This window comes from Pseudophryne corroboree, chromosome 5 (genome assembly GCF_028390025.1).
Source record: "Pseudophryne corroboree isolate aPseCor3 chromosome 5, aPseCor3.hap2, whole genome shotgun sequence".
Lineage (NCBI taxonomy): Eukaryota > Metazoa > Chordata > Amphibia > Anura > Myobatrachidae > Pseudophryne > Pseudophryne corroboree.
This window is the reverse complement of record NC_086448.1, coordinates 755589917-755617079: the sequence shown is the minus strand read 5'-3', so window position 1 is coordinate 755617079 and position 27163 is coordinate 755589917. Positions and strand designations below refer to the sequence as shown.

The 27163-nt window shown below is 48.4% G+C and overlaps 1 protein-coding gene across 6 annotated transcripts in view; it reads left to right on the top strand.

Moving 5' to 3' along the window:
* The window catches only part of PTDSS1 (phosphatidylserine synthase 1), a 162894-nt gene that overhangs the window by 95925 nt on the left and 39806 nt on the right, over positions 1 to 27163 (top strand). For all 6 annotated transcript variants that reach the window (XM_063924166.1, XM_063924165.1, XM_063924163.1 and 3 more), the window contains one exon: positions 11110 to 11222. In XM_063924166.1, the coding sequence (XP_063780236.1) occupies positions 11110 to 11222 (113 nt within the window). The remainder of the gene's footprint in view (positions 1 to 11109; positions 11223 to 27163) is intronic.

Here is a 27163-nt window from a genome sequence, read left to right as displayed (position 1 = left end):
ACCGTCTCCGGATACGGCCGCCCTAAAGGAGCCTGCGGATAGAAAGCAGGAGGCTATCCTGAAGTCTGTATATACACACTCAGGAATTATACTGAGACCGGCTATTGCTTCAGCATGGATGTGCAGTGCTGCAGCTGCGTGGTCAGATTCCCTGTCGGAAAACATTGATACCCTAGATAGGGACACTATATTGCTAACCGTAGAGCATATTAAAGACGCTGTCTTATACATGAGAGATGCACAGAGGGATATTTGCCGGCTGGCGTCTAAAATAAACGCAATGTCCATTTCTGCCAGGAGAGGATTGTGGACTCGGCAGTGGACAGGAGATACAGATTCTAAAAGGCACATGGAAGTTTTGCCTTACAAGGGTGAGGAGTTGTTTGGGGATGGTCTCTCGGACCTCGTTTCCACAGCGACAGCTGGGAAGTCAGCATTTTTACCCCATGTTCCCTCACAGCCAAAGAAAGCACCGTATTATCAGGTACAGTCCTTTCGGCCCCAGAAAGGCAAGCGGGTTAGAGGCGCGTCCTTTCTGCCCAGAGGCAGAGGTAGAGGGAAAAAGCTGCAACATACAGCCAGTTCCCAGGAACAAAAGTCCTCCCCCCGCTTCCTCTAAGTCCACCGCATGACGCTGGGGCTCCACAGGCGGAGCCAGGTACGGTGGGGGCCCGTCTCAAGAACTTCAGCGACCAGTGGGCTCGCTCACGGGTGGATCCCTGGATTCTACAAGTAGTATCTCGGGTACAAGCTGGAATTTGAGACGTCTCCCCCTCGCCGTTTCCTCAAATCTGCCTTGCCGACAGCTCCCCCGGACAGGGAGGCAGTGCTGGAGGCGATTCACAAGCTGTTTTCTCAGCAGGTGATAATCAAGGTACCCCTCCTTCAACAAGGACTGGGTTACTATTCCACAATGTTTGTGGTACCGAAACCGGACGGTTCGGTGAGACCCATTTTAAATTTAAAATCCTTGAACACTTATATAAGAAGGTTCAAGTTCAAGATGGAATCGCTCAGGGCGGTGATTGCAAGCCTGGACGAGGGGGATTACATGGTATCACTGGACATCAAGGATGCTTACCTGCATGTCCCCATTTACCCTCCTCACCAGGAGTACCTCAGATTTGTGGTACAGGACTGTCATTACCAATTCCAGACGTTGCCGTTTGGTCTGTCCACGGCACCGAGGGTATTTACCAAGGTAATGGCCGAAATGATGATACTCCTTCGAAAAAAGGGAGTTTTAATTATCCCGTACTTGGACGATCTCCTTATAAAGGCGAGGTCCAGGGAACAGTTGTTGATCGGAGTAGCACTAGCTCGGGAAGTGCTACAACAGCACGGCTGGATCCTGAATTTTCCAAAGTCGCAGCTGGTTCCTACAACGCGTCTACTGTTCCTGGGGATGGTTCTGGACACGGAACAGAAAAAAGTGTTTCTCCCGGAGGAGAAGGCCAAGGAGTTGTCATCTCTAGTCCGAGACCTCCTAAAACCAAAACAGGTGTCGGTGCACCACTGCATGCACGCGAGTCCTGGGAAAGATGGTGGCTTCTTACGAAGCAATTCCTTTCGGAAGGTTCCATGCAAGGATCTTTCAGTGGGATCTATTGGACAAGTGGTCCGGATCGCATCTTCAGATGCATCGGCTGATAACCCTGTCTCCAAGGACCAGGGTGTAGCTGTTGTGGTGGCTGCAGAGTGCTCATCTTCTAGAGGGCCGCAGATTCGGCATACAGGACTGGGTCCTGGTGACCACGGATGCCAGCCTTCGAGGTTGGGGGGCAGTCACATAGGGAAGAAACTTCCAAGGACTATGGACGAGTCAGGAGACTTCCCTACACATAAATATTCTGGAACTAAGGGCCATTTACAATGCCCTAAGTCAGGCAAGACCCCTGCTTCAACACCAGCCGGTGCTGATCCAGTCAGACAACATCAAGGCGGTCGCCCATGTAAACCGTCAGGGCGGCACAAGAAGCAGGATGGCGATGGCAGAAGCCACAAGGATTCTCCGATGGGCGGAAAATCACGTGATAGCACTGTCAGCAGTGTTCATTCCGGGAGTGGACAACTGGGAAGCAGACTTCCTCAGCAGGCACGACCTCCACCCGGGAGAGTGGGGACTTTATCCAGAAGTCTTCAAGCTGATTGTAAATCGCTGGGAACGGCCACAGGTGGACATGATGGCGTCCCGCCTCAACAAAAAGCTAAAAAGATATTGCGCCAGGTCAAGGGACCCTCAGGCGATAGCTGTGGACGCTCTAGTGGCACCATGGGTGTACCAGTCGGTTTATGTGTTCCCTCCTCTGCCTCTCATACCCAAGGTACTGAGAATAATAAGAAGGAGAGGAGTAAGAACTATACTTGTGGTTCCGGATTGGCCAAGAAGAGCTTGGTACCCAGAACTTCAAGAAATGATCTCAGAGGACCCATGGCCTCTGCCGCTCAGACAGGACCTGCTGCAGCAGGGACCCTGTCTGTTCCAAGACGTACCGCGGCTGCGTTTGACGGCATGGCGGTTGAACGCCGGATCCTGAAGGAAAAGGGCATTCCGGAGGAAGTCATCCCTACGCTGATTAAAGCTAGGAAGGAGGTGACCGCAAACCATTATCACCGCATATGGCGAAAATATGTTGCGTGGTGTGAGGCCAGAAGGGCCCCAACGGAGGAATTTCAGATGGGTCGATTTCTGCACTTCCTACAGTCAGGGGTGACTATGGGCCTCAAATTAGGTTCCATTAAGGTCCAGATTTCGGCTCTGTCGATTTTCTTCCAAAAAGAACTGGCTTCACTGCCTGAAGTTCAGACGTTTGTTAAAGGAGTGCTGCATATTCAGCCCCCTTTTGTGCCTCCAGTGGCACCGTGGGATCTCAACGTGGTGTTGGATTTCCTTAAGTCACATTGGTTTGAGCCACTTAAAACCGTGGAACTAAAATATCTCACGTGGAAAGTGGTCATGTTATTGGCCTTGGCTTCGGCCAGGCGTGTGTCAGAATTGGCGGCTTTGTCATGTAAAAGCCCTTATCTGATTTTCCATATGGATAGGGCGGAATTGAGGACTCGTCCCCAATTTCTTCCTAAGGTGGTATCAGCTTTTCATTTGAACCAACCTATTGTGGTGCCTGCGGCTACTAATGACTTGGAGGATTCCAAGTTGCTGGACGTAGTCAGGGCCCTGAAAATCTATGTTTCCAGGACGGCTAGAGTCGGGAAAACTGACTCGCTATTTATCCTGTATGCGCCCAACAAGCTGGGTGCTCCTGCTTCAAAGCAGTCTATTGCTCGCTGGATCTGTAGTACAATTCAACTTGCACATTCTGCGGCTGGACTGCCGCATCCTAAATCTGTAAAAGCCCATTCCACGAGGAAAGTGGGCTCTTCTTGGGCGGCTACCCGAGGGGTCTCGGCTTTACAACTTTGCCGAGCTGCTACTTGGTCGGGTTCAAACACATTTGCTAAATTCTACAAGTTTGATACCCTGGCTGAGGAGGACCTTGAGTTTGCTCATTCGGTGCTGCAGAGTCATCCGCACTCTCCCGCCCGTTTGGGAGCTTTGGTATAATCCCCATGGTCCTTACGGAGTCCCCAGCATCCACTAGGACGTCAGAGAAAATAAGAATTTACTCACCGGTAATTCTATTTCTCGTAGTCCGTAGTGGATGCTGGGCGCCCATCCCAAGTGCGGATTGTCTGCAATACTTGTATATAGTTATTGCCTAACTAAAGGGTTATTGTTTGGAGCCATCTGTTTGAGAGGCTCAGTTGTTATTCATACTGTTCACTGGGTATAGTATCACGAGTTGTACGGTGTGATTGGTGTGGCTGGTATGAGTCTTACCCGGGATTCCAAATCCTTTCCTTATTGTGTCAGCTCTTCCGGGCACAGTTTCCTAACTGAGGTCTGGAGGAGGGGCATAGAGGGAGGAGCCAGTGCACACCAGGTAGTCCTAAATCTTTCTTAGTTGTGCCCAGTCTCCTGCGGAGCCGCTATTCCCCATGGTCCTTACGGAGTCCCAGCATCCACTACGGACTACGAGAAATAGAATTACCGGTGAGTAAATTCTTATTTTTCCAGTAGTACTACAAGTCCCAGCAAGCCTCCCCCCGCAAGCTGCTACTTGGAGAACCACAAGTCCCAGCATGCGGGAGAAAAACGGGCCCGCTGGTACCTGTAGTTCTACTGGAAAAAAAATACCCAAATAAAAACAGGACACGCACACCGTGATAGTAAAACTTTATTTCACACATGTCGACACATACATACTTACCTATGTTCACACGCCGACCTCTGTCCACTTGTCCAAGTAGAATCCACGTGTACCTGTGAATAAAATTTCTCTAACGTCCTAAGTGGATGCTGGGGACTCCGTAAGGACCATGGGGATTAGCGGCTCCGCAGGAGACTGGGCACAACTAAAGAAAGCTTTAGGACTACCTGGTGTGCACTGGCTCCTCCCACTAAGACCCTTCTCCAGACCTCAGTTAGATTCTTGTGCCCGGCTGAGCTGGATGCACACTAGGGGCTCTCCTGAGCTCCTAGAAAGAAAGTATATTTAGGTTTTTTATTTTACAGTGAGATCTGCTGGCAACAGACTCACTGCAGCGAGGGACTAAGGGGAGAAGAAGCGAACCTACCTAGCAGGTGGTAGTTTGGGCTTCTTAGGCTACTGGACACCATTAGCTCCAGAGGGATCGACCGCAGGACCCGACCTTGGTGTTCGTTCCCGGAGCCGCGCCGCCGTCCCCCTTACAGAGCCAGAAGCATGAAGAGTCCGGAAAATCGGCGGCAGAAGACTACGGTCTTCACCAAGGTAGCGCACAGCACTGCAGCTGTGCGCCATTGCTCCTCATGTACACCTCACACTCCGGTCACTGATGGGTGCAGGGCGCTGGGGGGGGCGCCCTGAGGGTAATATATGACACCTTGGCTGGCAAATCTACATCATATATAGTCCTAGAGGCTATTTAGATGTAAAATTACCCATGCCACTATTCCAGAAAAAGCGGGAGAAAGTCCGCCAAAAAAGGGGCGGGGCTTCTCCCTCAGCACACTGGCGCCATTTTCTCTTCACAGTGCAGCTGGAAGACAGCTCCCCAGGCTCTCCCCTGTAGTTTTCAGGCTCAAAGGGTTAAAAAGAGAGGGGGGGCACTAAATTTAGGCGCAATATATGTATACAATCAGCTATTTGGGGAAAAATCACTCAGTTATAGTGTTAATCCCTGCATTATATAGCGCTCTGGTGTGTGCTGGCATACTCTTGCTCGGTCTCCCCAAAGGACTTTGTGGGGTCCTGTCCTCAGTCAGAGCATTCCCTGTGTGTGTGCGGTGTGTCGGTACGGCTGTGTCGACATGTTGGATGAGGAAGGTTACGTGGAGGTGGAGCAGAGGCCGATAAATGGGATGTCGCCCCCTGTGGGGCCGACACCAGAGTGGATGGATAGGTGGAAGGTATTAACAGACAGTGTCAACTCCTTACATAAAAAGCTGGATGACGTAACAGCTGTGGGACAGCCGGCTTCTCAGCCCGCGCCTGCCCAGGCGTCTCAAAGGCCATCAGGGGCTCAAAAACGCCCGTTACCTCAGATGGCAGACACAGATGTCGACACGGAGTCTGACTCCAGTGTCGACGAGGTTGAGACATATACACAATCCACTAGGAACATCCGTTACATGATCTCGGCAATGAAAAATGTGTTACGCATTTTCTGACATGAACCCAAGTACCACATAAAAGGGGTTTTATTTTTGGGGAGAAAAAGCAGCCAGTGTTTTGTTCCCCCATCAGATGAATGAATGAAGTGTGTAAAGAAGCGTGGTTTCCCCCGATAAGAAACTGGTAATTTCTAAACAGTTACTGATGGCGTACCCTTTCCCGCCAGAGGATAGGTCACGTTGGGAGATATCCCTTAGGGTGGATAAGGCGCTCACACGTTTGTCAAAAGGTGGCACTGCCGTCTTAGGATACGGCCACCTTGAAGGAACCTGCTGATAAAAAGCAGGAGGCGATCCTGAAGTCTGTATTTACACACTCAGGTTATATACTGAAACCTGCAATTGCCTCAGCATAAATAGTGCTGCTGCAGCGTGGTCTGATACCCTGTCAGATAATATTAATACGCTAAGACAGGGATAATATTTTGCTAACATTGAGCATATTTAAGACGTTGTCTTATATATAAAGGATGCACAGAGGGATATTTGCCGGCTGGCATCCAGAATTAATGCAATGTCCATTCTGCCAGGAGGGTATTAGAAACCCGGCAGTGGACAGGTGATGCTGCCTTTAAAAGGCACATGGAGATTCTGCCTTATAAGGGTGAGGAATTGTTTGGGGATGGTCTCTGGGACCTCGTATCCACAGCAACAGCTGGGAAGAAAAAATTTTTACCTCCAGGTTTCTTCACAAAAGCCTAAGAAAGCACCGTATTTTCAGGTACAGTCCTTTCGGCTTCAGAAAAGCAAGCAGGTCAAAGGCGCTTCCTTTCTGCACAGAGACAAGGGAAGAAGGAAAAAGCTGCACCAGTCAGCCAGTTCCCAGGATCAAATATCTTCCCTCGCTTCCTCTGAGTCCACCGCATGACGCTGGGGCTCCACAGGTGGAGACAGGTGCGGTGGGGGCGCGTCTCGGGAACTGCAGGGACCAGTGAGCTTGCCCACAGGTGGATCCCTAGGTTCTGCAAGTAGAAGTTTGAGGCGACTCCCCCTCGCCGTTGCCTCACATCAGCCTTGCCTGCTGCCCTCAGAGAAAGGTAGTACTGGCGGCAATTCACAAGCTGTACTTCCAGCAGGTGAAATCAAGGTACCCCTCCTTCAACAAGGCCGGGGTTACTATTCCAAATTGTTGTGGTACCGAAACCAGACGGTTCGGTGAGACCCATTCTAAAATTTAAATCCTTGAACACTTATATACGAAGGTTCAAGTTCAAAATGGAATCGCTCAGGGCTATTATTGCAAGCCAGGAAAATTTCAGGGTATCACTGGACATCAAGGATGCTTACCTGCATGTCCCTATTTACCCTCTTCACCAGGTGTACCTCAAAATTGTGGTACAGGATTGTCATTACCAATTCCAGATGTTGCCGTTGGTCTGTCCCCGGCACCGAGGGTATTTACCAAGGTAATGGCCGAAGTACTTATCCCGTACTTGGACGATCTCCTTATAAAGGCGAGGTCCAGGGAGCAGTTGTTCGTCGGAGTAGCACTATCTCGGGAAGTGCTACAACAGCACGGCTGGATTCTGAATATTCCAAAGTCGCAGCTGGTTCCTACGACGCGTCTACTGTTCCTGGGTATGGTTCTGGACACAGAACAGGATGAAAAGGGTTTCTCCCGGAGGAGAAGTCCAAGGAGTTGGCGTCTCTAGACGGAGACCTCCTAATACAAATACAGGTGTCGGTGCATCAATGCACGCGAGCCTTGGGAAAGATGGTAGCTTCTTACGAAGAATTTCCATTCGCCAGGTCCCATGCAAGGATCCTCCAGTGGGATCTGTTGGACAAGTGGTCCGGGTCGCATCCTCAGATGCATCGGCGGATAACCCTGTCTCCAAGGGCCAGGGTGTCGCTGTGGTGGTGACTGCAGAGTGCTCATCTTCTAGGGGGCCGCAGATTCGGCATACAGGACTGGGTCTTGGTGACCACGGATGCCAGCCTTCAAGGCTGGGGGGCAGTCACACAGGGAAGAAACTTCCAAGGCCTATGGAAAAGTCAGGAGACTTCCCTACACATAAATGTTCTGGAACTATGGGCCATTTACAATGCCCTAAGTCAGGCTAGATCCCTGCTTCAACACCGGCCGGTGCTGATCCAGTCAGACAACATCAAGGCGGTCGCTCATGTAAACCGACAGGGCGCACAAGAAGCAGGATGGCGATGGCAGAAGCCACAAGGATTCTCCGATGGGTGGAAAATCATGTGTTAACACTGTCAGCAGTGTTCATTCCCGGAGTGGACAACAGGGAAGCAGACTTTCTCAGCAGACACGACCTCCACCCGGGAGAGTGGGGACTTCATCCAGAAGTCTTCCAAATGATTGTACACCGTTGGGAAAGGCCACGGGTGGACAGGATGGCGTCCCGCCTCAACAAAAAGCTACAAAGATATTGCGCCAGGTCAAGGGACCCTCAGGCGATAGCTGTGGACGCTCTGGTAACACCGTGGGTGTACCAGTCGGTGTATGTGTTCCCTTCTCTGCCTCTCATACCCAGGGTAATGAGAATAATAAGAAGGAGAGGAGTAAGAACTATACTCATTGTTCCGGGTGGCCAAGAAGAGCTTGGTACCCAGAACTCCAAGAAATGATCTCAGAGGACCCATGGCCTCTGCCGCTCAGACAGGACCTGCTGCAGCAGGGACCCTGTCTGTTCCAAGACATACCGCGGCTGCGTTTGACGGCATGGCGGTTGAACGCCGGATCCTGAAGGAAAAGGGCATTCCGGAGGAAGTTATCCCTACGCTATTTAAAGCTAGGAAAGAAGTGAACGCAAACCATTATCACCGCATATGGCGGAAATATGTTGCGTGCTGTGAGGCCAGTAAGGCTCCAAAGGAGGAATTTCAGCTAGGTCGATTTCTGCACTTCCTACAGTCAGGGGTGACTATGGGCCTAAAATTGGGTTCCATTAAGGTCCAGATTTCGGCTCTATCGATTTTCTTCCAAAATAGAACTGGCTTCACTGCCTGAAGTTCAGACTTTTGTTAAGGGAGTGCTGCATAGTCAGCCCCCGTATGTGCCTCCAGTGGCACCGTGGGATCTCAACGTAGTGTTGGATTTCCTGAAGTCGCATTGAGTTGAGCCACTTATATCCGTGGAGCTACAATACCTCACGTGGAAAGTGGTCATGCTGTGGACCTTGGCGTCGGCCAGGCGTGTATCAGAATTGGCGGCTTTGTCATGCAAAAGCCCTTATCTGTATTTTATATGGATAAGGCGGAATTGAGGACTCGTTCCCAATTCCTTCCTAAGGTGGTAGCAGTTTTTCATGTGAAACAACCTATTGTGGTGCCTACGGCTACTTGGGACTTGGAGGATTCCAAGTTTCTGGACGTAGTCAGGGCCCTGAAAATCTATGTTTCCAGGACGGCTAGAGTCAGGAAAACTGACTCGCTATTTATCCTGTATGCACCCAACAAGCTGGGTGCTCCTGCTTCTAAGCAGACTATTGCTCGCTGGATCTGTAGCACGATTCAACTTGCACATTCTGCGGCTGGACTGCCGCACCCTAAATCTGTGAAAGCCCATTCCACGAGGAAAGTGGGCTCTTCTTGGGCGGCTGCCCGAGGGGTCTCGGCTTTACAAATTTGCCGAGCTGTTACTTGGTCGGGTTCAAACACTCTTGCAAGAGTCTAAAAGTTTGATGCCCTGGCTGAGGAGGACCTAGAGTTTGCTCATTCGGTGCTGCAGAGTCATCCGCACTCTCCCGCCCGTTTGGGAGCTTTGGTATAATCCCCATGGTCCTTACGGAGTCCCCAGCATCCACTTAGGACGTTAGAGAAAATAAGATTTTACTCACCGGTAAATCTATTTCTCGTAGTCCGTAGTGGATGCTGGGCGCCCATCCCAAGTGCGGATTGTCTGCAATACTTGTATATAGTTATTGCCTAACTAAAGGGTTATTGTTGAGCCATCTGTTGAGAGGCTCAGTTGTTATCATACTGTTAACTGGGTATAGTATCACGAGTTATACGGTGTGATTGGTGTGGCTGGTATGAGTCTTACCCGGGATTCAAAATCCTTCCTTATTGTGTCAGCTCTTCCGGTCACAGTATCCTAACTGAGGTCTGGAGGAGGGTCTTAGTGGGAGGAGCCAGTGCACACCAGGTAGTCCTAAAGCTTTCTTTAGTTGTGCCCAGTCTCCTGCGGAGCCGCTAATCCCCATGGTCCTTACGGAGTCCCCAGCATCCACTACGGACTACGAGAAATAGATTTACCGGTGAGTAAAATCTTATTTATACTCACCTGATCCAGTGTCCAGATTATAATCCACGTACTTGGCAAAAAAAAACAAAACGAACATGTCATTTTCCCCCCCGGATTTTTAGAACCAGGACCGGCTCGAAGAGCCCGAGGCTGGTTATGCTTAGGAGGGGGGACCCCACGCAATTTTTTTCCTGATTTTTACCATTCCATTTAAAAAAAAAAAATATATATATATATATATATATATATATATATATATATATATATATATATATATATATATATATATATATATAAAATATAATATAATTTTTTTTTTTAAATATATAAATAATACTTGTGCCTCCAAAATAGACAAACCAAGTACCTAATCCCTTCTAATATAAATAGATATGCTATTACCTGTACCAATAAAAAAAAAAACACCAAAAAAAACATGTGTTTAAAAATTTTTATTAGATTCAGCCACCAAAGTGTGGCGGATTGAAAATGACGAATTTACTGTCTAAAAGCACTGTTGTCGAATTTCCAAACTTCAATTGAAAATACTTTTGTCGAATTGCCGCATTTGTACCATTGCAGAAATGTCGAATTTGACAAATGTCGAATTTCAAAAAGTCGAATTTGGAAAGTCCGTTTTTTTGACGGAAAGTTCTGAATTGCATTGTCGATTTTTTTTTTTTATTTTTTTTTTGGCGAAAATGTCCCGTTTTTCGACATTTTCGGGAATTCGACCGCAATTGCATATACCCCATAGCAGTTTCATCAAGTTCCACCTGCTTTTTAATTGCACATTAAAGTACAACTTACACAGGAAATCCATTTTACATGATACATTTTGTAGCTATTGTCATTTTTTCTTAGGCACTGTTTATGTATTCGTGCTGCAGTTTGCTCATATTTCACTGTGTGGTTTATTTTTTTTTGTTTGCATGTGTATGCGTGTCACCATTTCCGATTGCTGGTTTGCGATTTACTGTAATAAAGGTGGGCTGCGTACTGCAGCAGGCCATCCGATGTGTTAAGACTGAGTGTAGGTGCTGTAATTTACAATACAGTAGAAAAGAACTGACTAAAGATTGACCAATCCTTTATTTTTCTCTCTTGGGAAGTTTGTTTTAAAGAATGGCGTCAGCCTTTAATACCACAGCAGTAAGTATTTTCCTTGTCTCCTTGTTTCTTTCATTAGCTGACAGAGCTCAATACGTTCTTCTTAAAACACATCTTTGTATTCCAAGCGAGCCACGCTCTGAGCTGGTGCAGAATACTGTTCATCGGCGGCATTACAGCACCCACTGTCAGGTAATGTACTAAGTTAAATTCAATATTTTATCTGCACTCAGTGAAATTTAGTCCAGTGTCCGTGTAATTTCTCATCCCGTTTGATCATGTAGGAAGGGGGACGGAAATTTCCATAGACCGTTCTTTGACAATATTGATGAATCTTGAACACATCCGCACCGCTGGTCTGTTTATTCTTCTAGGATGTGTTCCCTCTTGTCAAGATCTGGCTTTTCATTTTATGTTATGTAAAAGGCCTATCCCCACTAAGTCATACAAGGATACTATGGTTACTGTACAAATGTGATTTTCAGCTTGTAGGTGTCACCATTTGCACAGTAGTCTATGGATGGACATAGCCACAGGGACATACGTTATGTGTTGACGGCAATTGCCCCAGGGACATCTACATGCTAACATCAGTACTACAATACATTGAGGAATCACACAGGCAATGATCATACGTTTAAATTTTATTTATCTGAAATAGATGACAAGGTTTGTTGCACTTTACACATCCTATTTATAAATCCGATTTCTCTGACGTCCTAAGTGGATGCTGGGGACTCCGTAAGGACCATGGGGAATAGCGGCTCCGCAGGAGACTGGGCACAACTATAAAGAAAGCTTTAGACTACTGGTGTGCACTGGCTCCTCCCACTATGACCCTCCTCCAGACTTCAGTTAGAATCTTGTGCCCGGCTGAGCTGGATGCACACTAGGGGCTCTCCTGAGCTCCTAGAAAGAAAGTATATTTAGGTTTTTTATTTCTCTGACGTCCTAGTGGATGCTGGGAACTCCGTAAGGACCAAGGGACTAAGGGGAGAAGAAGCGAACTCGCCTGCTTGCAGCCGGATTGGGCTTCTTAGGCTACTGGACACCATTAGCTCCAGAGGGATCGACCGCAGGCCCAGTCCTTGGTGTTCGGTCCCGGAGCCGCGCCGCCGTCCCCCTTACAGAGCCAGAAGCATGAAGAGGTCCGGAAAATCGGCGGCAGAAGACTTCGGTCTTCACCAAGGTAGCGCACAGCACTGTAGCTGTGCGCCATTGCTCCTCATGTACACCTCACACTCCGGTCACTGATGGGTGCAGGGCGCTGGGGGGGGGGGGGGGGGCGCCCTGAGGGCAATATAAGACACCTTGGCTGGCAAATCTACATCATATATAGTCCTAGAGGCTATATAGATGTAAAAATACCCCTGCCAGTATTCCAGAAAAAGCGGGAGAAGTCCGCCGGAAAAGGGGCGGGGCCATCTCCCTCAGCACACTGGCGCCATTTTTCCCTCACCGCTCCGCTGGAAGGAAGCTCCCTGGCTCTCCCCTGCAGTCTGTAAGCTACAGAAGGGTAAAAAAGAGAGGGGGGGCACTAAATTTAGGCGCAGGATAGATAGAGATATATATATATATATATATATATATATATATATATATATATATATATATATATATATATATATATAAAAAGCAGCTATAAGGGAAAACACTCATTTATAGTGGGATCCCTGTGTTATATAGCGCTCTGGTGTGTGCTGGCATACTCTCTCTCTGTCTCCCCAAAGGGCTTTGTGGGGTCCTGTCCTCTGTCAGAGCATTCCCTGTGTGTTTGCGGTGTGTCGGTACGGCTGTGTCGACATGTTTGATGAGGAGGCTTATGTGGAGGCGGAGCAGATGCCTGTAAATGTGATGTCACCCCCTGCGGGGTCGACACCTGAGTGGATGGTGCTGTGGAAGGAATTACGCGACAGTGTCGACTCCTTGCATAAAAGGTTTGACGACATACCAAATGTGGGACAGCCGGCTTCTCAGCCTGTGCCTGCCCAGGCGTCTCAAAAGCCATCAGGGGCTCTAAAACGCCCGCTACCTCAGATGGCAGACACAGATGTCGACACGGATACTGACTCCAGTGTCGACGACGATGAGACTAATGTAACTTCCAGTAGGGCCACACGTTACATGATTGAGGCAATGAAAAAGGTGTTGCACATTTCTGATGTTACCACCGGTACCACAAAAAAGGGTATTATGTTTGGAGAGAGAAAACTACCAGTAGCTTTTCCTCCATCTGAGGAGTTAAATGAAGTGTGTGAAGAAGCGTGGGCTTCCCCTGATAAGTGGATAAAGCGCTCACACGCTTGTCAAAGAAGGTGGCACTACCGTCTCCGGATACGGCCGCCCTGAAGGAATCTGCTGATAGAAAGCAGGAGGCTATCCTGAAATCTATATATACACACACAGGTGTTATACTGAGACCAGCAATTGCTTCAGCATGGATGTGCAGTGCTGCAGCTGCATGGTCAGATTCCCTGTCAGAAAATATTGATACCCTAGACAGGGACACTATATTGCTAACCGTAGAGCATATAAAAGACGCACTTTTATACATGAGGGATGCACAGAGGGATATTTGCCGGCTGGCATCCAAAATTAGTGCAATGTCCATTTCTGCCAGGAGAGGGTTATGGACTCGGCAGTGGACAGGAGATGCAGATTCCAAAAGGCACATGGAAGTTCTGCCTTATAAGGGTGAGGAGTTGTTCGGGGATGGTCTCTCGGACCTCGTTTCCACAGCAACAGCTGGGTAGTCTACATTTTTACCCCATGTTCCCTCACAGCCAAAGAAAGCACCGTATTATCAGGTACAGTCCTTTCGGCCCAATAGGGGCAAGCGGGTTAAAGGCGCGTCCTTTCTGCCCAGAGGCAGAGGTAGGGGAAAAAAGCTGCAGGATACAGCCAGTTCCCAGGAACAAAAGTCCTCCCCCGCTTCCTCTAAGTCCACAGCATGACGCTGGGGCTCCACAGGCGGAGCCAGGTACGGTGGGGGCCCGTCTCAAATATTTCAGCAATCAGTGGGCTCGCTCACGGGTGGATCCCTGGATTTTTCAGATAGTATCTCAGGGGTACAAGCTGGAATTCGAGACGTCTCCCCCCCGCCGTTTCCTCAAATCTGCCTTGCCAACCACTCCCTCAGGCAGGGAGGCAGTGTTACAGGCAATTCACAAGCTGTATTCACAACAGGTGACAGTAAAGGTACCCCTACTTCAACAAGGACGGGGTTAATATTCCACAATGTTTGTGGTACCGAAACCGGACGGTTCGGTGAGACCCATTTTAAATTTGAAATCCTTGAACACGTATATAAAAAAATTCAAGTTCAAGATGGAATCGCTCAGGGCGGTTATTGCAAGCCTGGACGAGGGGGATTACATGGTATCACTGGACATCAAGGATGCTTACCTGCATGTCCCCATTTACCATCCTCACCAGGAGTACCTCAGATTTGTGGTACAGGATTGTCATTACCAATTCCAGACGTTGCCGTTCGGTCTATCCACGGCTCCGAGGGTCTTTACCAAGGTAATGGCCGAAATGATGATACGCCTTCGAAAGAAGGGAGTTTTAATTATCCCGTACTTGGACGATCTCCTGATAAAGGCGAGGTCCAGAGAGCAGTTGTTGGTCGGGGTAGCACTATCTCGGGAGGTGCTACAACAGCACGGCTGGATTCTAAACATTCCAAAGTCACAGCTGGTCCCTACGACACGTCTACTGTTCCTGGGGATGGTTCTGGACACAGAACAGAAAAAAGTGTTTCTCCCGGAGGAGAAAGCCAAGGAGCTGTCATCTCTAGTCAGAGACCTCCTGAAACCAAAACCAACCGGTACTGATCCAGTCAGACAACATCACGGCGGTCGCCCATGTAAACCGACAGGGCGGCACAAGAAGCAGGATGGCGATGGCAGAAGCCACAAGGATTCTCCGATGGGCGGAAAATCACGTCTTAGCACTGTCAGCAGTGTTCATTCCGGGAGTGGTCAACTGGGAAGCAGACTTCCTCAGCAGACACGACCTACACCCGGGAGAGTGGGGACTTCATCCAGAAGTCTTCCAACTGTTGGTAAACTGTTGGGAAAGGCCACAGGTGGACATGATGGCGTCCCGCCTAAACAAAAAGCTAGAAAAGTATTGCGCCAGGTCAAGAGACCCGCAGGCGATAGCTGTGGACGCTCTAGTGACACCGTGGGTGTACCGGTCGGTTTATGTGTTCCCTCCTCTTCCTCTCATACCAAAGGTACTGAGGATAATAAGGAGAAGAGGAGTAAGAACTATACTCATTGTTCCGGATTGGCCAAGAAGAGCTTGGTACCCGGAACTTCAAGAAATGATCTCAGAGGACCCATGGCCTCTACCGCTCAGACAAGATCTGCTGCAGCAGGGGCCATGTCTGTTCCAAGACTTACCGCGGCTGCGTTTGACGGCATGGCGGTTGAACACCGGATCCTGAAGGAAAAGGGCATTCCGGAGGAAGTCATTCCTACGCTGATTAAAGCTAGGAAAGAAGTAACCGCAAACCATTATCACCGCATATGGCGAAAATATGTTGCGTGGTGTGAGGCCAGGAAGGCCCCAACGGAGGAATTTCAGCTGGGCCGTTTCCTGCACTTCCTACAGTCAGGGGTGACTATGGGCCTTAAATTGGGTTCCATTAAGGTCCAGATTTCGGCTCTATCGATTTTCTTCCAGAGAGAACTGGCTTCACTACCTGAAGTTCAGACTTTTGTTAAGGGACTGCTGCATATTCAGCCCCCTTTTGTGCCTCCAGTGGCACCTTGGGATCTCAACGTGGTGTTGGATTTCCTAAAGTCACATTGGTTTGAGCCACTGAAAACCGTGGATTTGAAATATCTCACGTGGAAAGTGGTCATGTTGTTGGCCTTAGCTTCGGCCAGGCGTGTATCAGAATTGGCGGCTTTGTCATGTAAAAGCCCTTATCTGATTTTCCATATGGATAGGGCAGAATTGAGGACTCGTCCCCAGTTTCTCCCCAAAGTGGTATCAGCTTTTCATCTGAACCAACCTATCGTGGTGCCTGCGGCTACAAAAGACTTGGAGGCTTCCAAGTTGTTGGACGTAGTCAGGGCCCTGAAAATCTATGTTTCCAGGACAGCTGGAGTCAGAAAGACTGACTCGCTCTTTATCCTGTATGCGCCCAACAAGTTGGGTGCACCTGCTTCAAAGCAGACTATTGCTCGCTGGATCTGTAGTACGATTCAGCTTGCACATTCTGCGGCTGGACTGCCGCATCCTAAATCAGTGAAAGCCCATTCCACGAGGAAGGTGGGCTCTTCTTGGGCGGCTGCCCGAGGGGTCTCGGCTCTTCAACTTTGCCGAGCAGCTATTTAGTCAGGGTCAAACGCGTTTGCTAAATTCTACAAGTTTGACACCCTGGCTGAGGAGGACCTAGAGTTTGCCCATTCGGTGCTGCAGAGTCATCCGCACTCTCCCGCCCGTTTGGGAGCTTTGGTATAATCCCCATGGTCCTTACGGAGTCCCAGCATCCACTTAGGACGTCAGAGAAAATAAGAATTTACTCACCGGTAATTCTGTTTCTCGTAGTCCGTAGTGGATGCTGGGCGCCCATCCCAAGTGCGGATTGTCTGCAATACTTGTATATAGTTATTGCTTAACTAAAGGGTTATTGTTGAGCCATCTGTTGAGAGGCTCAGTTGTTATCATACTGTTAACTGGGTATTGTATCACGAGTTATACGGTGTGATTGGTGTGGCTGGTATGAGTCTTACCCTGGATTCAAAATCCTTCCTTATTGTGTCAGCTCTTCCGGGCACAGTATCCTAACTGAAGTCTGGAGGAGGGTCATAGTGGGAGGAGCCAGTGCACACCAGTAGTCTAAAGCTTTCTTTATAGTTGTGCCCAGTCTCCTGCGGAGCCGCTATTCCCCATGGTCCTTACGGAGTCCCAGCATCCACTACGGACTACGAGAAATAGAATTACCGGTGAGTAAATTCTTATTCTACTTTATGGGACACTGGACCTGATTCAGAGATGTATGTAAACTGTCAGGTTTACATACATCTCCACTGTTAGTGGGGCTTCTCATGTGCAGAACCCGTTCTGTGCATGTTCAGAACAAGGCCTGCAAGATTGCATGGCATGCCCTCAAGCTGCAGCATGATTAACGGGTGGTATTTAGGTTGCCAGCTGTTGGGATCCGGGCGCAGATTATACCGGCGCTGGAATCCCGAGACCTGGCATACCGACACCTTTTCTCCCTCTTGGGGGGGGGGGGGGGTCCATGACCCCCCTGGAGGGAGAATAGATAGCATGGCGCGCCACCGTGCCCGCAGCGTGGCGAGCACAGCGAGCCCACAAGGGGCTCATTTGCGCTCGCCCAGCTGTCGGTATGCCGTCGGTCGAGATTCCGGCGCTGGTATGCTGGCCGCCGGCACACCATACTACACCCTGATTAACATGCTGCACCTATTTGCGGGCAGCGCTGACGCTGATGTCGGCCCCGTTTTCTTCAAGCATTGAGGACAGTATCTGCATCCTTGGATGTAGATTTGATTCTGAGTAAACTTTTGTTTAGTTAGATGGCTGATGCTGATCCGATGTTGTATCTTCGTACGCAACACTCGGATCTGAGATCCTGGCAGTAGGCATTTCTCCTTCATGCACCTCCTGCACGCATTGACATATTTTTGCACTGCAGCTAGGTCCAAACAGGCAGCTGCTCTGCAAAACCGTCCATCTCTGAATCCTGCCCCCTGCTAACCTTGGGTGTTGTAGAGTGCACTGTGCAGGAGTAAGCACACTGACTTGTTTGTCATCTCTCCTCCCCTATACACACACCTACATTAATCGAAGACTCATATATTTTGCTACATGTTCTCACATTTAAGTCTCGCCAACAGCGAATGTATAGTCAATTTCAACACGTGGGTATATTCATAGTTCAAACTTTTTAGTGTATAGATTGTGTTTATCCACTGTTGCTGAGGCCTGAACACGTTTGTGCTGTGTGAGACATGTTAAAATCTGTAAAAATACAATTCGTACCCAAAAGGAACCAGACTTGTATTTCTCTGACGTCCTAGTGGATGCTGGGAACTCCGTAAGGACCATGGGGATAGACGGGCTCCGCAGGAGACTGGGCACTCTAAAAGAAAGATTAGGTACTATCTGGTGTGCACTGGCTCCTCCCTCTATGCCCCTCCTCCAGACCTCAGTTAGATTTCTGTGCCCGGCCGAGCTGGATGCACACTAGGGGCTCTCCTGAGCTCCTAGAAAGAAAGTATATGTTAGGTTTTTTATTTTACAGTGAGACCTGCTGGCAACAGGCTCACTGCAACGAGGGACTAAGGGGAGAAGAAGCGAACCTACCTGCTTGCAGCCAGCTTGGGCTTCTTAGGCTACTGGACACCATTAGCTCCAGAGGGATCGACCGCAGGACCCGTCCTTGGTGTTCGTTCCCGGAGCCGCGCCGCCGTTCCCCTTACAGAGCCAGAAGCATGAAGATGGTCCGGAAAATCGGCGGCAGAAGACTTCAGTCTTCACCAAGGTAGCGCACAGCACTGCAGCTGTGCGCCATTGCTCCTCATACACACTTCACACTCCGGTCACTGAGGGTGCAGGGCGCTGGGGCGCCCTGAGCAGTAATAAAAACACCTTGGCTGGCAAAATAATCACAATATATAGCCCCAGAGGCTATATATGTGATAATTACCCCTGCCAGAATCCATAAAAAAGCGGGAGAAAAGTCCGCGGAAAAAGGGGCGGAGCTATCTCCCTCGGCACACTGGCGCCATTTTCTCTTCACAGTGTAGCTGGAAGACAGCTCCCCAGGCTCTCCCCTGTAGTTTTAAGGCTCAAAGGGTTAAAAAGAGAGGGGGGGCACTAAATTTAGGCGCAATATTGTTTATACAAGCAGCTATTGGGGAAAATTCACTCAGTGATAGTGTTTATCCCTACATTATATAGCGCTCTGGTGTGTGCTGGCATACTCTCTCTCTGTCTCCCCAAAGGGCTGTGTGGGGTCCTATCCTCAGTCGGAGCATTCCCTGTGTGTGTGCGGTGTGTCCGTACGGCTGTGTCGACATGTTTGATGAGGAGGCTTATGTGGAGGCGGAGCAGATGCCGATAAATGGGATGTCGCCCCCTAGGGGCCGACACCAGAGTGGATGGATAGGTGGAAGGTATAAACCGACAGTGTCAACTCCTTACATAAAAGGCTGGATGACGTAACCGCTATGGGACAGCCGGCTTCTCAGCCCGCGCCTGCCCAGGCGTCTCAAAGGCCATCAGGGGCTCAAAAACGCCCGCTCCCTCAGATGGCAGACACAGATGTCGACACGGAGTCTGACTCCAGTGTCGACGAGGTTGAGACATATACACAATCCACTAGGAACATCCGTTACATGATCCCGGCAATAAAAAATGTGTTACACATTTCTGACATTAACCCAAGTACCACTAAAAAAGGGTTTTATGTTTGGGGAGAAAAAGCAGGCAGTGTTTTGTTCCCCCATCAAATGAGTGAATGAAGTGTGAAAAAGCGTGGGTTCCCCCGATAAGAAACTGGTAATTTCTAAAAAGTTACTGATGGCGTACCTTTTCCCGCCAGAGGATAAGTTACGCTGGGAGATATCCCCTAGGGTGGATAAGGCGCTCACACGTTTGTCAAAAAAGGTGGCACTGCCGTCTTAGGATACGGCCACTTTGAAGGTACCTGCTGATAAAAAGCAGGAGGCTATCCTGAAGTCTGTATTTACACACTCAGGTACTAGACTGAGACCTGCAGATAGTGCTGCTGCAGCGTGGTCTGTAACCCTGTCAAACAGGGATACTATTTTGCGAACATAAGTCGTCGTCTTATATATGAGGGATGCACAGAGGGATATTTTGCCAGCTGGCATCCAGAATTAATGCAATGGCCATTCTGTCTGGAGGGTATTAGAGACCCGACACTGGACAGGTGATGCTGACTTTAAAAGGCACATAGAGCCTTATAAGGGTGAGGAATTGTTTGGGGATGGTCTCTGGGACCTCGTATCCACAGCAACAGCTGGGAAGAAAAATTTTTACCTCAGGTTTCCTCACAGCCTAAGAAAGCACTGTATTATCAGGTACAGTCCTTTCGGCTTCAGAAAAGCAAGCGGGTCAAAGGCGCTTCCTTTCTGCACAGAGACGAGGGAAGAGGGAAAAAGCTGCACCAGTCAGCCAGTTCCCAGAATCAAAATTCTTCCTCTAAATCCACCGCATGACGCGGGGGCTCCACAGGCGTAGCCAGGTACGGTGGGGGGCCGCCGCAAAAATTTCAGCGATCAGTGGGTTCGCTCACAGGTGGATCCCTGGATCCTTCAAGTAGTATCTCAGGTGTACAGGCTGGAATTCGAGGCGTCTCCCCCCCGCCGTTTCCTCAAATCTGCCTTGCCGACAACTCCCTCAGGCAGGGAGGCTGTGCTAGAGGCAATTCACAAGCTGTATTCCCAGCAGGTGATAGTCAAGGTGCCCCTACTTCATCAAGGACGGGGTTACTATTCCATACTGTTTGTGGTACCGAAACCGGACGGTTCGGTGAGACCCATGTTAAATTTGAAGTCCTTGAACACATACATAAAAAAATTCAAGTTCAAGATGGAATTGCTCAGGGCGGTTATTGCAAGCCTGGAGGAGGGGGATTACATGGTATCCCTGGACATCAAGGATGCTTACCTACATGTCCCCATTTACCATCCTCACCAGGAGTACCTCAGATTTGTGGTACAGGATTGCCATTACCAATTCCAAACACTGCCGTTTGGACTGTCCACGGCACCGAGGGTCTTTACCAAGGTAATGGCAGAATTGATGATACTCCTTCGAAAAAGGGAGTTTTTAATTATCCCGTACTTGGACGATCTCCTTATAAAGGCGAGGTCCATGGAGCAGTTGTTGGTCGGAGTAGCACTATCTCGGGAAGTGCTACAACAGCACGGATGGATTCTATACATTCCAAAGTCACAGCTGGTTCCTACCACACGCCTGCTGTTCCTGGGGATGGTTCTGGACACAGAACAGAAAAAAAGTGTTTCTCCCGCAGGAGAAAGCCAAGGAGCTGTCATCTCTAGTCAGAGACCTCCTGAAACCAAAACAGGTATCGGTGCATCACTGCACACGAGTCCTGGGAAAAATGGTAGCTTCTTACGAAGCAAAATTCCATTCGGCAGGTTCCATGCAAGAACCTTTCAGTGGGACCTCTTGGACAAGTGGTCGGAATCGCATCTTCAGATGCATCGGCTGATACCCTGGTCCTTGGAGACAGGGTTATCTGTACTGTGGTGGCTGCAGAGTGCTCATCTTCAAGAGGGCCGCAGATTCGGCATACAGGACTGGGTCCTGGTAACCACGGATGCCAGCCTTCGAGGCTGGGGGCAGTCACACAGGGAAGAAATTTCCAAGGACTTTGGTCAAGTCAGGAGTCGTCCCTACACATAAATATTCTGGAACTGAGGGCCATTTACAATGCCCTAAGTCTGGCAAGGCCTCTGCTTCAAAACCAGCCGGTACTGATCCAATCAGACAACATCACGGCAGTCGCCCATGTAAACCGACAGGGCGCCACAAGAAGCAGGATGGCGATGGCAGAAGCCACAAGGATTCTCCGATGGGCGGAAAATCACGTCTTAGCACTGTCAGCAGTGTTCATTCCGGGAGTGGACAACTGGGAAGCAGACTTCCTCAGCAGACACGACCGACACCCGGGAGAGTGGGGACTTCATCCAGAAGTCTTCCAACTGTTGGTAAACCGTTGGGAAAGGCCACAGGTGGACATGATGGCGTCCCGCCTAAACAAAAAACTAGATATTGCGCCAGGTCAAGGGACCCTCAGGCAATAGCTGTGGACGCTCTAGTGACACTGTGGGTGTACCAGTCGGTTTATGTATTCCCTCCTCTTCCTCTCATACCAAAGGTACTGAGAATAATAAGAATACGAGGAGTAAGAACGATACTCGTGGTTCCGGATGGGCCAAGAAGAGCTTGGTACCCAGAACTTCAAGAAATAATATCAGAGGACCCATGGCCTCTACCGCTCAGACAGGATCTGCTACAGCAGGGGCCCTGTCTGTTCCAAGACTTACCGCGGCTGCGTTGGACGGCATGGCGGTTGAATTCCGGATCCTAAAGCAAAAGGGCATTCCGGAGGAAGTCATTCCTACGCTGATAAAAGCCAGGAAAGAAGTAACCGCAAACCATTATCACCGTATTTGGCGAAAATATGTTGCGTGGTGTGAGGCCAGGAAGGCCCCAACAGAGGAATTTCAGCTGGGTCGTTTTCTGCACTTCCTACAGTCAGGAGTGACTATGGGCCTAAAATTGGGTTCCATTAAGGTCCAGATTTCGGCTCTGTCGATTTTTCTTCCAGAAAGAACTGGCTTCACTGCCTGGAGTTCAGACATTTGTAAAGGGAGTGCTACATATTCAGCCCCTTTTTTGTGCCTTCTGTGGCACCTTGGGATCTCAATGTGGTGTTGAGTTTCTTAAAATCACATTGGTTTGAGCCACTTAAAACTGTGGATTTGAAATATCTCACGTGGAAAGTGGTCATGTTATTGGCCTTGGCTTTGGCCAGGCGTGTGTCAGAATTGGCGGCTTTGTCATGTAAAAGCCCTTATCTGATTTTCCATATGGATAGGGCAGAATTGAGGACTCGTCTCCAGTTTCTCCCTAAGGTGGTATCAGATTTTCACTTGAACCAACCTATTGTAGTGCCTGCGGCTACTAGGGACTTGGAAGATTCCAAGTTACTGGACGTAGTCAGGGCCTTAAAAATTTATATTTCCAGGACGGCTGGAGTCAGGAAAACTGACTCGTTTTTTATCCTGTAGGCACCCAACAAAATAGGTGCTCCTGCTTCTAAGCAGACTATTGCTCGCTGAATTTGTAGCACAATTCAGCTGGAGCATTCTGCGGCTGGATTGCCGCATCCTAAATCAGTAACAGCCCATTCCACGAGGAAAGTGGGCTCATCTTGGGCGGCTGCCCAAAGGGTCTCGGCTTTAGAACTTTGCCGAGCTGCAACTTGGTCAGGGGCAAACACGTTTGTTAAATTCTACAAATTTGATACCCTGGCTGAGGAGGACCTTGAGTTCTCTCATTCGGTGCTGCAGAGTCATCCGCACTCTCCCGCCCGTTTGGGAGCTTTGGTATATTCCCCATGGTCCTTACGGAGTTCCCAGCATCCACTAGGACGTCAGAGAAAATAAGATTTTACTCACCGGTAAATCTATTTCTCGTAGTCCGTAGTGGATGCTGGGCGCCCATCCCAAGTGCGGATTGTCTGCAATACTTGTATATAGTTTATTGCCTAACTAAAGGGTTATTGTTGAGCCATCTGTTGAGAGGCTCAGTTATATTTCATACTGTTAACTGGGTATAGTATCACGAGTTATACAGTGTGATTGGTGTGGCTGGTATGAGTCTTACCCGGGATTCAAAATCCTTCCTTATTGTGTCAGCTCTTCCGGGCACAGTATCCTAACTGAGGTCTGGAGGAGGGGCATAGAGGGAGGAGCCAGAGCACACCAGATAGTACCTAATCTTTCTTTTAGAGTGCCCAGTCTCCTGCGGAGCCCGTCTATCCCCATGGTCCTTACGGAGTTCCCAGCATCCACTACGGACTACGAGAAATAGATTTACCGGTGAGTAAAATCTTATTATTCCTTTCTCTAACGTCCTAGTGGATACTGGGGAAAAAGTACTTTCAGTACCGTGGGGTATAGATCGGGTCCATTGGAGCCTGGGAACTTTAAGAATTTATAGTGTGTGCTGGCTCCTCCCCTCTATGCCCCTGCTGCATATTCGGTTTAGAAAATGTGCCCAAGTAGCCGGGTGCATTGTTGGAGAGCTCCAAGAGTTTTCTTCAGAATTTATTTTAGTTTATTTTCAGGTAGTACTGGTTGGCAACCAGTCTACCTGCGTCGTGGGCTTAGGAGGGGGGACCAAACCAACCTCCTGAGTGTTAATGGATTCGTAATCCTGCTGACAGGACACTGAGCTCCTGAGGTGATGTTTCACACACCACACAGTGTGTGCACACACCAGCAGCATGCTGCCACCCCCTAACAGATGCCGAAGTAGATGCCAACGGTGCGATGAGTGTTTACACCGGGGTGCGGCGGTTACGGGCTGAGGTGCCCACCGCAGACCTAACACTAGATAGACATACATACATACATACATACCTGAAGGGACGGGGCTTCCCTGAGAGCGGGACCGGAGGCTGAAAAGGCGCCATTTCCTGCTACTGCTGACTGAACGGCTGGATGTGAAAGGTGCTCCTCCACAGACCCTGCTGATCCACCATATGTACAGGTACCAGGGGGCTAATAGGAAGGGGGGGGAGCATATTTAGCAGTATAACACTGCATTACTAAATATACAAATGCAGATATACCCGGCAAAGTACTGCTTTGGCTGGGTATAGTGTGCTGGTCCCAATTCTCTTGGTGTCACTCTAGTAGAACTGTCTGGGGTTACTGTGTATTTCACTGTCTGTGTTGTCACTGCACTGTTATTCTCTCAGTCTGTGTATTTTTTTCTGCATTAGAATGTCAAGGAAAAAGGCTATGTGTCCTTCCTGTAACTCTAAATGTACTCCTTCTCCTGGAGGATCTTTACTGTGTCATCAATGTTCTCTACCCTCTCAGGGTAGTAGTGCACAAGAGCATGAATGGTTAGAATCATTTAAAATTATGATTCATAATATTAACATGGAGTTGACAACTGCAAGACAAGAAAGGCAAAGCCTTAAGCACTCTGTTGATACTATGATGGTACAGCATGCTGATCTCAAACAGGCTCTACGTCTCCCACTGGTGGCCTTTTGGGTTTTGGGTCTCTCCATCTTCTTCCAGAAGCAACTTGTGGTGCTTCCGGAAGTACAGACCTTCCTGAAAGGTGTTCTTCGTATCCAGCCACCTTTTGTTCCTCCCACGGCTCCGTGGGATCTTAATGTGGTATTGACCCTTCTCCAGTCGGATTGGTTTGAGCCCTTACATAGGGCGGAATTGAAGTATCTTACTTGGAAGACTGTTGCTGGCCCTAGCTTCGGCTAGGTGTGTGTCTGAATTGGGGGCCTTGTAAGAGCCCATATTTGATATTTCATGAGGATAGGGCGGAGCTCAGGACTCGCCTGCAGTTTTTGGTGCAGTCACTGTATAGATGGTAATATTACCGGATCAGTAGGTGGATCCCTTGTTGATGCCTCAGCCTTAGGAATGTTCCAATCAATGGCTGAAGGGATACTCTGGATTCCAAATAAAACAGTGCAGCGTTAGGTCTTGGAGCCAGTGTCCGATTCGGTGCCAAGTGAAGAAACAGGAGTCCAGAATATCATCAGAGTGGTGCTGGTTCAAATAGCATCCAGCTTCCTAAGGAGCATACATTCTGGTGTGTGCTGGGGTCTCCTTATATATCATTTATGAGTGGATAAATAGGTGGCACCTGTGTCCAATTAGTGATTCGTAAAACAAACCGTCCACTAAAATAATATATCAACAATTTAATTTTATTAAAATTCTACATGGTCCTGTAATCTAAATACATTTTATTATTATGAAAACAAGTTTATTTTGTTTATGTTGAATTCAAACCATATTGCTTAGTATCACGTGATCGCATCTTGTCATGTGATTAATACAAGGCCTATCTCTCTTGGTCGACCTCTGCTCTTCTTCATACTTCCCAACATGACCCTCTCCAGGAGGGACACAATTCTCTGCTCCTGGACTTTTCTCTTAATGTTTGATTGCCATCACCTGTGATGAAATACCTTTCTTATCCAATAACCTGTTCAACACAGGTGTCAGCAATCATACATTAAGAGAAATGTCCAGTAGCAGAGCATTGTGTGCCTCCTGGAGAGGATCACGTTGGGAGGTATGCTTCTTGTATGTTAGTAGCGCCCGTCATGTGACTCCACCACATGACAGGACTATGAGTATACTGATTGGACAATAGTTCAGGGTGATGTAATTATACATGGAGGATTCAATCCCATCTAAAGTTCCGATCACGTGACACGTACCTCATGAATAATCATGCGGCACGTGACGCGTCTCGTAAGACTAAAAGCAGTATACACTTAATTCCGGATATCTAATTGAGTTGCTGCAGTAGTACAAATGGATAGTTTCATTGGGCACACTACTATAGAGCTCCACACGGTGTTCCTATCACATGGCGCGCATCCCGTGGTCAGCCACGTGACGCGCATCGCAAAACCGGAAGTGAGCTCGGTTCCTAGGAATAGTCAGGTTACCATGGTAACATAAAAACGAAAACAAATCCTTTCATTGGTCGCATGTAGGGTAGCGATATTAAACAACTTCTATAGAGACAACAAAAGTATTAAAGAGTTTATGAACATAAACATGTAAAATATTAAAATATTTCCGCCAACAGTATTCTCTGATATGATGGCGGTATAGTATATATTATGATGAGAAAAACATCTGGAATATAAAACAACTGATGTTCATACACATTTCCTGTGTAGGTTAGTATGCTGGAAAACTAATAAATAGAATCCCACGGATATAGTCGTTAATGTTTTAAGTGGGCCAAGAAGTCAAAATAATAGTCAGAGATAATCTGATTGTAAAAGTGAGAGGAGGGCACTCAATGGTCAAAAGCCGATCTAGTTGAAGATATGTCATTCAACAGTTATGTGTCACATAGTACACACATATATTCTCTGCATAGGACACATCTGTATGATTATACATATAAGAGATTTAGTAGTGGCAAGTCAAAATAATATGCATGTTTTATATAGGAAATCGACAGTATTTAATCATCCAAATTCGGATCTACAAGTAGTGTATTTGTATAATGTCAATTTTGAGAGAGTGCATATCTATCAAAATTATTATTATTATTATTTTTAAATATAATAATGTGGGCATGACCGGTGGCTAGAATCCCGTATAGGGCACCACCAGTGGGACCGCGTGTGTGGATACCCCATCAAGGACCTCGCCACCAGACCATCCAAAAATAACCAAAGATGGGAACGAGGGGGCCAAAAGGTGCCAGTAGAGCAAGAACGAATAGGAAGCTAAGATTAAATGACTGAATTCAACTCAATGGTTTCATTCAGTCCGCCTGGATGTAAAGAGTTGAAC